The 13017-nt window shown below is 41.2% G+C and overlaps 1 protein-coding gene across 2 annotated transcripts in view; it reads right to left on the bottom strand.

The window, feature by feature from the left end:
* Nucleotides 1-13017, bottom strand: part of Gmps (guanosine monophosphate synthase) — a 30005-nt gene that overhangs the window by 3092 nt on the left and 13896 nt on the right. For both annotated transcript variants that reach the window (XM_090337994.1, XM_090338002.1), the window contains exons 8-13: nt 11304-11455; nt 10504-10677; nt 8698-8803; nt 6916-7031; nt 5304-5429; nt 1640-1755 (exon numbers count right to left, since the gene is read on the bottom strand). In XM_090337994.1, the coding sequence (XP_090194120.1) occupies nt 1640-1755; nt 5304-5429; nt 6916-7031; nt 8698-8803; nt 10504-10677; nt 11304-11455 (790 nt within the window). The remainder of the gene's footprint in view (nt 1-1639; nt 1756-5303; nt 5430-6915; nt 7032-8697; nt 8804-10503; nt 10678-11303; nt 11456-13017) is intronic.

Raw genomic sequence — 13017 nt, 5'->3', positions numbered from 1 at the left:
ATGCCTGTAATCCTAGCTACTCAGGAGACTAAGATCTGGGGATCACAGTTAAAAGCCAGCCCAGGCACTACAAAGCCTACAGACTCATCTCCAGTTAATCACTAGAAAATAGGAAGTGGGGCTATGACTCAAGGGTAAGGTGGTAGCCTTGAGCTGAAGAGCTCAGGGACAGTGCCCAGGCCAAGTTCAAGCCCCATGACCCACACACAAAATAAAAAAGCTCAAGGACAGCACTGAGGCAGTCCTAGGACTAGCAAAAGATTCCAGAGGTATTAGCATTCTTCAAAAATGAGTATTTTTTACTTTTTTTTTTAGTATACTGCAAGAAAAGCATTTTTGCATTGGGGGCCTCATAGGAAGCACTGTCTTTCATTTGCAAAAATGTGGCTTCTCTCTTCAATTACATAGACTCTGCTAATGATCCTCGCAGGTATGTTTCTAGTTTCTGCAGCAACTAAATGAAGTAAATGAAGCCTGAAGTAATTATTTTTGGTTGTTAGCTGACTGATTGCTATAAAGAAAACTGGAGAGTCAACTATGATATAAGAGCAATGAATTAGCAGTCTGCCACTAAGCAAGGGATATTTTTGAGTTGAAAGTGGAACATAACTGGGTGCAAACAGATTATAAACCATCTGGTAATATATCTAGTGTAAAAAACAACGTGCAAATAATTCAGTCCATAAAATGTAAACACGAATTCAAATGCAGCTAATTTTAATATCTGTCATATGCCTCCTTTTCTTTTTTTCTCAGACTGCAATTAAATCAACAAGAACCTCTTTGGGGGACAGGGAGTTTGGTCTAGTGGTAGAGTGCTTGTCTAGCATGCACAAAGACCTGGGTTCAATTCCTCTTTATCACATACATAGAAAAGCCCAAAGTGGTGCGGTGGCTCAAGTGATGCATACAGCACTAGCCTTGAGGAAAGGCCAAGGACAGTGCTCAGGCCCCGAGTTCAGTCCCCAGGATTGGCAAACAAAAGCAACCCTCTTTTTAATTCTGAAACACATGCAATATTTTGTCAATCATTCTAGAATAACGTATTACCATAAAATCAGTTGCATGGCTGTGTGCCAGCTGCTCAAGGCTGAGATCTGAACAACTGAGGCTCTGGGTCAGTAAAGGCAAAAAGATTGCGAGACTTCATCTCAACAAAAAAGCCTGGGCAAGTGGCAGCACCTCTTGCCCACCAGTGCAAGAGAGTCTAGCAAGTAGGCAAGAGCATCGACCAAGCCAGCCTGAGCAAGGATGGCATCTACCATAAAAACTACTAGTTAATGTGACTTCAGGCACAATTTCTGTCTAGTAAGCATGAAGCGCTGAGTTCAAACCCTAGTACTTCCAGATCGATGCAGACAGATAACCAACCAGATAGCATAAGCTGTTAACCTGAAAGATACACTCTAATGCTGTTATATTTTATACTAAAATAAAAATCCTTTCCAGTTCCTTAAGGAAAGAAAAGAAAAAAGAAGAAACACAAGCAAAGTACTGAATTATAACCAGAAGTGTAACTACAAACAGAGCCACAGCCTCTTACTATCATCTCTTACTTACACCTGCCTTGAGTCCCTTCTACTTAACCCCTGCAGAATACACTGGCACTTCACCCACCTATCTGCCCAGCAGAACACACCTGTTGATGTTGTGACACATTCGAGGTATGAGCCTAGCAAGGAAAATGAGAGATTCCCAGTCGGGTTCATCTTTACTGGAGAGTCCACACACATAGCTGTAGGAACGGCAGTCACCCTGAAAAACATAAGAAGCAACCACTTTTATGTTATACGTTCAAAAGGTGGGATGAAGCCGGTCGTGGTGGCTCCGCCTGTAATCCTAGCTACTCAGGAGGCGGATATCTGAGGATCTGAGGATCACGGTTTTGTGCCCAGCCAGCCTGGGCACAAAAGGACCTGAGACTCTTATTTCCAATTAACAACCAGAAAACCAGAAGTGGCACCGTGGCTCCAGGGATAGAACTCTAGCCTTGAGATGAAGAGTACAAGGACAGCGCCCAGGCCTACAGTTCAAGTCCCACGACTGACCAAAAAAAAAAAAAAAAAAGGTGGGATGAAAAGTATTACACATAACAGCACTGTTAAGTTTGTATTTTTTGGGGGGTGAGTAAACTCACTCTACCACTTGAGCCCTATTTCCTGTTCCACTACGTTCTTTAAACATAACGTCTTACTCTTGGCCCAAGCGGGGATCCTACAGATGCACCATCACTCCCCATTTGTTAGGTAAGATGGGGACTGCTATTTCCTGACTAGCTTCCAGTCCTGATTCTCTTGGTTGTCATTACCAAGCAGCTGGGATTAGATGTATACACCACCAAATGCAGCTCATTTCAAAAGGTATACTGGAGACGCTTCTAATGATTTAGTCATATCACAACTAAAATCCCACATACAACTGGACCTGAATCAGTTTTTGTTTTTTTGTTATTGTTTTGTTTGCCAGTCCTGAGAGGCTTGAACTCAGGGACTGGGCACTGTCCTTGGACACTTTGTACTCAAGACTAGTGGCCTTCCACTTCAGCCACAGCAATACTTCTGGCTTTTTCTATGTATGTGGTGCTGAGGAATAGAACCCAGGGCTTCCTGCAGGCTAGGCGAGCACTCTACCACTAGGCCACTCTCCCAGCCTGCTGAATCAGTTTTGATACAAAGAAAAGCATCAGTCAATATCTCAGAAGCTCACCAGGATTTGTGACCAACATAATTTTACCAGTAAAAATGGGTCAGGTCAAGGATTCATAGGCATTCATAGGCACTCATAGGCATAGGATTCATAGGCATTACTTACCAACTTCTTAAAAAGTAGCCTAGCGGACAATGGAAACAAACTAAGTATCCATCCAAAATGGACCAAAAAATATGTAGTGCCAACCAACAGTGAAACACTACTTACTCAGTCACAACAAGGATGAAACTCTGTCATCTCTTAAAAAGAATGGAACTGAAGGTTATTACATGAAATGAAAGAATGTAGACACAAACATCTTATGTAGAATCAGAATCTGAGCAGAATGGTGGTTGCCACAAGCTGGAGAACTGGGGAGCAGGAGAGGTGTGAAAGGCTGATAAGTGCTACAAGGTCACATATAAGCAACAAGTTCTGGAACCCTACCATACTGTCAAGTGACTGCAACTAACAGGAAGAGTCTGGAAGGCTGTACAAAGAAACTGTAAATGTGTTGGGGAGGCAAGTGTGTTAAAACAGATTTGAACCCAACAAGAATGGCCAAGATTTTGAACTCAGACAATGACAGTTGCTGTAGGGGTTGTGGAGGAAAAGGAACCTTACTACACTGCTGGTGGGAATGCAGACTAGTTCAGCCACTCTGGAAGGCAGTGTGGAGGTTTCTTCAAGAACTGAAAATAGACCTTCCCTACGATCCCGCCATACCACTTTTGGGCATCTACCCTAAACATCATGACCCAAGATATTATAAGGACACCTGCTCAGCTATGTTCATCTCTGTACTATTCACAATAGCCAGGCGATGGAAACAATCCAGATGCCCTACTGCAGATGAATGGATACAGAAAATGTGGTATATATATACAATGGAATTCTACATAGCCAACAGACAAGATAAAATAATGGCATTCACAGGGAAGTGGATGACTCTAGAGCGAATCATGTTGAGTGAGACAAGACCTAAGGAACAAAAGGCGCATGGTATCCTTAATATGTGGCCATTAAATCCAAAGTGTACAAGAGCGAGGACTCAATAACTGCATACCCAAAGCTATGGACATGGTAATGGAAATATAAACATAACTATATAGACATAAAAACCTATGACTCCATAGACATGTTTTATTTCATAATGTTTCTATGACTTACAAACCCTTACCCTAATTTAGATTAAGTTCTAAATACTAAGTCCCAGTGATTGTAAATAGAGATTCCCTCCTTGAACACTTGTTTAACTTGTCATTTAAAATATGATGTAAAAAAATCGTTAATAAATTCTTTAATAAAAAAAATAGAATTGAACATTACACAATGTGAAGCCTCCTAGCTAGTGGCTTACAAGCCTTGATTGCTCTCTGTGCTTCCATGATCCTCTGCCATCAGGCACATACACCCCTGGGAATGACCAGTGAGGTGGGCAGTCCAGAACCTGAGGGCACTTAGCTGCGATCAGGAGCTCCCAGAAACTCCTGGTAAGAGCAACGTGTCTCAGAACACCACTGGCTGACAGTTGCCAACAGGAAGGCCCTATTTGCTGCTGTTGGTATGAGGTGGCTGCCATTGGATGATGTGCTGTATATAAACTGTATAAAGTTAGATCTGCACCTTGAGTCTGGTCTCCAGAGTCTGTGTTCCGGGGATTATTTGTGGGCTCCATCGCCACGTCACCCCCCTCCCAAAGGTCCCAGAAGGACCCCGACGACAACACAACATATATGTACCCAAAATCACATTGTACCCCACATTGTAATTTGGGTCTCAAACATTTTTTTAAAAGTCAAAGTGAATAAAAATACTTGGCTCCCTTTTCCTTTGTTCTCCTTAAACCAAATTACTTCATGTAAATACGAACTTACAGATTTCTATTAAAAGCTAGTAGCTACCAGACACAAAAGTATTGTCTACCATCAGAGTTGAAGGAGAGGTGTATTCAACACCAGAGCTGGAAGAAACGTTCAACAGGCAGAACAGTGGCACTGCTCATACAAGGTGAGCAGGGCAGCGTCATCTAGGGCCTTTCTGCAGCTAAGGAAAGTTTCTACTTGGGAGAGAGAGGAGGAAGAGTTCTTAGGGCTTGAACTTAGGACCTGGGTGCTGTCCCTGAGCTTTTAAGCTCAAGGCCACCACTTTACCACTTGAGCCACAACACAATTCCACTTCTGGCTTTTTTAGTGATTAACTGGAAATAAGATTCTTACAGACTTTCCTGCCTGGGCAAGATTTGAATCACAATCCTTAGATCTGAACAGGTGTAACATGTGTGCCACTAGCACCTAGAAAGCTTCTTAAAGCCATTATATTTCACATTTTCAACTATCAATTTGGGCATGAACTAAATTATTTGTCCTTTAAGAAAGCAGTAGACAAGCCAGACTTGAAGCAGAGTTCTTCCAATTTTTACTTTTAGTTAGTAGGAAAAAAAAATTCTCAAACTACAAAGTCTCTGCCTGAACAGTCAGTTCCTACAGCCTTATTTAATCGACAAACATGCTACAAAAATTTTCTACTTAGTGTATGGTCTTGCACACACCTACTTCCTACATATTTCCTAGTTCCAGAGGGGACAAGAGCACTCGGCGGTGCTGAGGACTCACCTGCACACCCACAGTCTTAATGGGCAGCAAGAAGGCATTCAGTGAGTGCAGACTGGTAATCTGCATCAGCTTCTCCTGGTCTTCTTCCGTCGTGCAGGCTTTGACTCTTTGTAATAATGTATGAGGCTGGGAAAACCAGATACGTTCCGTCAGTTAAGAAACCTGGCATTCACTGGCTCTTCCCATAATCCAGTATTATCCTCAAATTGTGCTCATTGCTTTGTACCATCCTGCGGCATTTCCCTAATGGCCTATGTCCTATCACTTACACACTACATACAGTGCCAAAAATGCATTTCAGAGGCTGTCCCTCAGACAGTCAGGAACAAATCACACTGTACACACCAAGACACTAATGTACTGGCTTGAGCCAGTACCTTCATCCAGCTCACTTATTTTACTGGATTAGTTTGAAAAGTTAAACCTTTTATATATTCATTTTCTTCCATAGCTCGCCAAAGCAACCAGTGTTTCTGGCAGACAATGTAGGCATTTTTTAATGCTTTATGTTCTCTACTTTAAGTAGAAGAGATCCACCACGGTTATCAGTATTTGGTGTGTGTTTGCTCCTTTTACCATTCCCTTTGCTTAATAACCCTTCTTGGATACCCAAGTTACTTCCACTGGGATCTTACTACACCTCATGAAATGGGTTCTCAACCTCAGTGCTCAAATTACTTGGAATGTTCAGGTCCCACTGCCGTACTTCTAAACAAAACACGCTGAGAATGAGCACAGCAGCAGACCTCCAACGCTCCCTCCGTGACCAAGCAAAGACCAGGCAGAAAACACACGGCTTGGAGTTCTTTCAGTGGCAGTGAATTTTATCAGAAAATCATTTTATCTCAGAGTTTTGCTAATTTCAATGTCTTTCTTTGTAGATTTTCCCCTCATTTCTCTATAGCTACTGTCTCTAATTTCATTAAGATAAGCTAGTAAGGTGTTATCATCTTTCCCTCACCTGCTTGAGCCAAGTTAAATGAATCCATGTCATCTTTCACCTGCTTGGACAAACTAAGTTATTGACCTACTATTATCTGACCAATGTTAAAGCTGACCTCTCATTCCTACCTGGAGCTCTTTTATACAATTTTCTTTTCCTTTTTGCCAGTCCTTGAACTTGGGGCCTGGGCTAAGGTCCCTGAGCTTCTTTTGCTCAAGGCTAATACTACCACTTGAGCCACAGCACCACTTCTGACTTTTTCTGTGTATGTGGTACTAAGGAATCAAACCCAGGAGCTTTGTACATGCTAGACAAGCCACTTTCCCAGCCACATTATTTCCTTTCTGAAGATTTATCCTCCTTTCCCCATAAGGTCTTCATATCCATCTGTGAGTCCATGACTCTCTTTTCAACTGTTATTACTTTCATTTCCAAATCAACTCATGTTTAGCAGTTTCTTATACCATATTTTTATTATCAACAGCTTTTATTTCTATTTTCTTCACAATTTCTTAGCTTGCAGTTTTAAGAGCAGACAGGTTACTCAGACTAACAAATTCTTCTGCTGTGATTGATTTGCTGCCCACAAGAAGACCCCGACTCAATTCCAGCGGTTCAGAGGCCCAGAGGCTCACAGGTGGGGAGCAGATAGCAGTGTCAAATTATTACCTTTTTAACACTTGCAGAAAAATCAGCTACTATTTTCAAAATGTTGTTGGTTTCAGGAAAGTCCTTACAGATGTAAGGCTCTTCTGCACATATTACTCGGATTGCCAGGCCAGGACCTGAAATTAAGAGTAACATCAGAAAACACTAATAGATAATATCCCTTTTCAAAATACAATCCCTTCAAAATTAAAATCTATTGGCCATCCAAATGTGTTTCTAGGGTACTCAGATCAATGCCAAGGTCTTACCACTGATCTGCATCTCAGTTTGGAGCCAAAGGTATAGCTCAGTGGTACAGCACAGGCCTGGTTCAATGCAGTACAACCCCCCTACATAAACTACTGAGTATTCAATTTCAAATGTAGCTACTGTGTTCCTACTCAAAGTATCTTAAAGTAATATTTCAAACGTCTTCATATCAATGCCTTCTACTTCCTAATTCAGGTTCTCAACATACATATTTTTTTATTTGTTTTTCTTAAGGGGGAGTGGTCATGGGGCATGAACTCTGGGTCTGGACATTTTCTCTGAGCTCTTCAGGTCAAGGCTACTGCCCTACCCCTGGAGCCACAGCACAACTTCCTGTTTTCTTGTGGTTAATTGGAGATAAGAGTCTCAAGGTCTTTTGAATTGTGATCCTCAGATCTCAGTCTCCTGAATAGCTAGGATTACAGGCATGAGCCACCACACCCGGCTTCAACCTATTTTAAATTCACATTATATGTGCCAATTTATTTTATAACATATACACCTACACACACACAAAAGAGGCGGGCATATTTGCCACATTTCAGGTTGACAGCCTTCATCCTGGGACATCCGCAGGCCAGGCCCAGCAAACTCTATTTACCCCCAGCCCCAACTGCATCAGCAACATGCTGTCGCCTTAGTCCCATTGCCCATTCCCAGTCACACACTATTTTTAGTGTCCAGACGCAAGGTGCCTGGACTTGACTATGTGCCCCAATATAGAATGTTTTTCTTGGTTATGGGCTAGCTGTAGAATGTATTGCCTTGGCTAAGTGCCAGATATAGGATGTTTTCCTGGAGATTAAGCCAGTATAGGATGTTTGGCTCTACCTGGCTGGTATCTCCATTGTCTAGCTGCAATCACAAAGATTTCCTGTTGCCAGCCCCTTCTCTGGAGCCCAACCCCCTACACCCTATAACTGCTTCCCCGCCTGAGAGCACTTTGCTCTTCTCTTTCCCGAGGGAGATCAGCCAGCCTGTCCACTTTGGACGTTAAATCTTGCTCTTCTCTACATGACTTATGTCTGTGTGGGTTTCTGGGTCAGTGCTTACAAACACATAGGTCCTAGGCTCTACCTTTAAGAATCATATAGTAATGATAGTAACATGTATCTATGCTCTGGTTTCTCATCTATATGCCACACTCCTATGGAAAATGAGAATAAAATGATGTACATACAGTAGATATTCAAAAGAAGCCTGGGGCTGGTGCTGCACGTCTATAATCCTAGCTACTCAGAAGACTAACATCTGAGGATTGCAGTTTAAAGCCAGCCCAGCCAGGAAAGTCCTTGAGACTCCTATCTCTAATTAACCACCTGAAAACTAGAAGTGGAACTGTGGCTACAAGCTTAGAGAAAATAAGCTCAGGGAAGACACCCAGACACTGAGGGGAAAAAAAAAATGGTTCCATACCCATTGTTTCTCTCATGTTACAGACTCTTCAAAGTGATACATCATCAGAATTGTCTGGACTGAATTAACATGAAGGGCTAAAAAAAAGTCAACAAAAATCCAACCTTTTTTTTTTACCTGGAAATGGATGCCTGGAAACTAACTCTTCTGGAAGTCCAAGTTCTCTGCCTAAAATTCTCACTTCATCTTTATGAAAATCTTTCAACGGTTCTATTACTTTTCCCTAAGAGAGACAAAAAGGTCAGCCAACACAAGCTAGTCGTTAAAATGGCTTCAAACAAAGGGTATCAAGTGACTGATTTTTTCTGTTATTTTTCTTAAACAATGAAAAACTGGGCAAGGAGAATGGAAAGTGCAAGGCCACCATAGGTTACATAGTACGTTCCAGGCAAGCCTGAACTCCTTTGACTCAAACAAAAGCAGGCCAGGCTCGGTGGCTCATGCCTATAATTCTAGCTACTCAGGAAGCTCAGGAGGCTGAGATCTGAAAGACCCTGAGACTCATCTCCAATTCACTTGGCACTGTGGCTCAAGAGGTAGGGAGGTAGTCTTGAGCTGAAGAACTCAGGAATAGTCAACCGAACCCCCCCCCCCAAAAAAGAAAGAAAAACATGAAGAAATATATGTAACACCCGACCTGGAAGAAATGGTTTTACTGTCAATGTTCTAAGAGTTAAAACTTTTTCCTATATAAGACTAAAAGTCTGTGTATTTTTCAACATTTATTAGTTTTGTAGATTAGAACGATGATGCTTACTATTATGAAAGTAAAAAAGTGCTTGTGACTTTAGCTAAATATAACTGTGCCACAATAGTGTGAAAATACATGTAATCTCAATAAAGAAATTTTTGGGAAAAAATCAAAAAGGGACAGATAAGAGAGAGATATAGAACAAAACAGAGTGGTAGAGAGGGGGGAGGATGTGAGGAGGGAGAAGTATAGAGAAACAGGGAGAAACAGATACCACCTCACAGCCTCTGGGGTGGCTCCAATCAAGTGACACACCCATTAAAAAGATTATCAAGAAACAAATATAGCAAATGATGGGAAGATATGGAGCTCCCAAGGTTCCAAACTTAAGACCACAGTAGAAGAAGGCACAGTCATTAAAAAAAAACACATTTAGGGGCCAAGAGTTTGGCCTAGTGGTAGAGTGTTTGCCTAGAATTCCTCGGTACCACATAGATAGAACATAGATACATAGAACATAGAACACAGATAGAGCTCTAGCCTTGAGAAAGCCCAAGGACAGTGCTCAGGCTTTGAGCTCAGGACTGACAAAAACAAAAAAAAAATTCCTATTATGAACTGGTTATATAAAGGATGGCCACATGAGTAAAAATATATAGACAAAAATAAGTTAGTACAAGTCAAGACCAAAGGAACAAAAGGTGCATGGTATCCTTAATATGTGGCTATTAGATCCAAACAGTACAAGAGCAAGGACTCAATATTTGCATACCCAATGCTATGGACATGGTACTGGAAATATAAACACAACTACATAGATATAAAAATATATGACTCTACAGACAATGTTTTATTACATAAATTAATATGTACATATGAAATACAAACCCTCAGCCTAAGTTTAATTATGTTCTAAAATTTAAGTGCCAATGATTGTATATAGAGATCCCTTTCTTCAATACTTGTTTGTTAAATACGTCATTTGAAATATGATGTAAAAATCAATGTTAATAAGTTCTTTAAAAAAAAATAAGTTAGAAGCAAGTGGTTATCCAGGGCAGGTAACCCAGCAGGACGGCAGGCAGGAAGAAAGAGTGACTGCTAACAGGTATAAAGTTCCTTTATATGTTCTCAGCTCAGGTGGTGGTGGCAGTTGCTTGGGGCGGGGAGGGGTGGATACTGGGAGAGAGGAAAGGGAAAACCCCTTGTGGAAAAGTTTTCTAAGAGCTTACCTCTTCTCTCAACTTTCTGATCAGTTCTGTGTCATTGTGGTGTGTCTTGATGACTTCAGCCTTGCCACTGGCAACAAGGGATGCACTTTCAATTAGATCAGGCCGTAAAGTACCTTGAGCAAGGAATACCTCCTCCGGTTTTAAATTCATTTCTCCAATCACTTCATTGGCAATCTAAAACCAACAGAAGAGTAAATGGAACCTTCAGGAAACAGTGGCATTTCATACTTCCAGTAGTGGTGTGTGGCTGTGGCTCAAGAGGTAATGCTGATGCTAGACATGAACAAAAGAGGCTGAGGACAGCACCCAGGCCCTGAGTTCAACCCTTGGGACTGCCCCTGAAAAAAAGTTCCTTGTCAATATACAAGCAAGCAATATAGTAAAGATCTATCTCTCTATCTCTATTTCTATCTCTCTCTCTCTCTCTCTCTCTCTCACACACACACACACACACACACACACACACACACACACACACACACACACCCCATCCAACAGTAAAAATATACAAAGTTATTTGATATAGTTAAAAATACAAATACTAGGGCCGGGTGTTTTGCCTAGTGGTAGAGTGCCTGTCAAGCATGCACAAAGACCCAGGTTTGATTCCTCGGTACCACATACATAGAAAAAGCCAGAAGTGGTGCTGTGGCTCAATGTAGAGCACTAACCTTCAGGAAAGCCCAAGGACAGTGCTCAGGCCCTGAGATCAAGCCCAGGACTGGCAAAAAAAAAAAAAAAAAAAAAAAAACCTAGAAAATTCATATATAAATAGCACATATTGAGAATATTAAAAGTACCTTAACAAAAGTATCACCAATGATTTTTCTTTTTTCCTCAGGGCTGGTGGTCATATTTAATGTCTTGCTGATTCTTTTCCGTGGGGTTCGGTCTTCCTCTGATATTGGCAAAGTAGTTGTTCCATTGTAGAAGGAATGAGCAGCATTTATCACTGGGAGAGATGGCAGACATGTTAGAAACTATTTCATTTATGTTGTGAGTAACAAGTAAAACTACATAAAAACATGCAGCACGTCAACAGTGGCTCACGTCTATCATCCTAGCTACTTAGGAGGATTATAGTTTGAAGCCAGCCCGGGCAGAAGACTCCATGAGACTTTTTTATTTTTTTTTTTTGGCCAGTCCTGGGCTTGAGCTCAGGGCCTGAGCACCGTCCTTGGACTTTCTCAAGACTAGAGCTCTACCACTTGAGCCTCAGCACCACTTCTGGCTTTTTTTTTTTTTTTTTCCTATGCATGTGGTGCTGAGGAATCAAACCTGGGTCTTCGTGCATGCTAGGCAAGCACTCTACCACTAGGCCAAACTCCCAGCCCTCCATGAGACTCTTGTCTCCAAAAAACTACTTAGAAAAAAAGACAGTAGTGGAGCTGTGGCTTAAGTGGTTGTGACAGCCTTCAGTAAAAAAAAAAAAAAAAACACCTCAGGGAGAATGCCTGGAGTGTAAGCTCCAACCCCAGAACCAGTAGTGTGGGTGTGTATGTGTGTGAGCACATATGCACACATGCACAGACCTAAAGTCTTACTACTATTGGTCTTAATATAAAACTAAGGACTTTTTTTTTTTTTTAAAGACAGAACTACTGTCATGTTACCCAAGGCAGTCTCAAACTCCAGAGCAAAAATGATCCTCCTGCCTCCACCAGGAAAGCAGCTAGGATTACAAGGGCACATCCCCACACCTGGTGACTACACTCTCAATCTGCCTTCTCTGAATAAGCTTGTCTATAAGTGAGGTGTATATTCAGACTATTACAGAAAGGTGTATAGGTGGCTGTATGCATAAGTGGAGGTATGAAACAAGAGGAAAGATAACTAGAAGAGAACAGAATGGTAGCTGGAAAAGGGTGATTAGCCTATTTGTGTGTAATAGTAGTAATAATCACAAGTTTTTTCTTATTAGGACCTGTCTTGAACAAAAGAAAATTATAATACAAAATTCCGAAGCATTTTCTGCCATGAGCTTACTGAGAGAACTGCAATTTGTTAAGACAATATGTTCACTGTAAGAAAAACTGTCTTTTCTATTAAATTGTAAAGCTTAAAAGTTCCCGCTTTGGCCAGGTTTTGTGGCTCTTGTTAAGGAAATAGGAACTGCTTCGTGACAAGAAAGGATTTTTTTAAGTATAAGGTTTTGTCTTAAACTAGTGTCTTTTCAAGATGGAATTATGACTTCAAGAAATAGCACAGGATGTGGGCATGTTTTGAGATTACTCATGAACTGTTAAATCTTACTTTATCACCTTATATAAATACATTTTACCCTATTCAAACTAGCCAGTCATGAGCAGACTGTGAACCTGAGCTCAACCAATCAGAGCAGAGGGGTAGGGCCTAATGCAATAGGAATAAAATATCTGAGCAGACTGCTTCAATAAATGTGGCCTTGCTGAGACAATTCTTTTTTGTTCTATCTAAGTAACTCCAATTGCTCTTATAACATCACTTAAGTAACAAAGCTTTATCTGACTAAAGCATGCCCTATGTGTACATTAA

Source organism: Megascapheus bottae, chromosome 1, assembly GCF_031878675.1.
Source record: "Megascapheus bottae isolate mThoBot1 chromosome 1, mThoBot2.hap1, whole genome shotgun sequence".
In the NCBI taxonomy this organism is placed as follows: Eukaryota; Metazoa; Chordata; class Mammalia; order Rodentia; family Geomyidae; genus Megascapheus; species Megascapheus bottae.
Note: the sequence above shows the minus strand (reverse complement) of the source record. Positions and strands in the feature narration are given on the sequence as shown.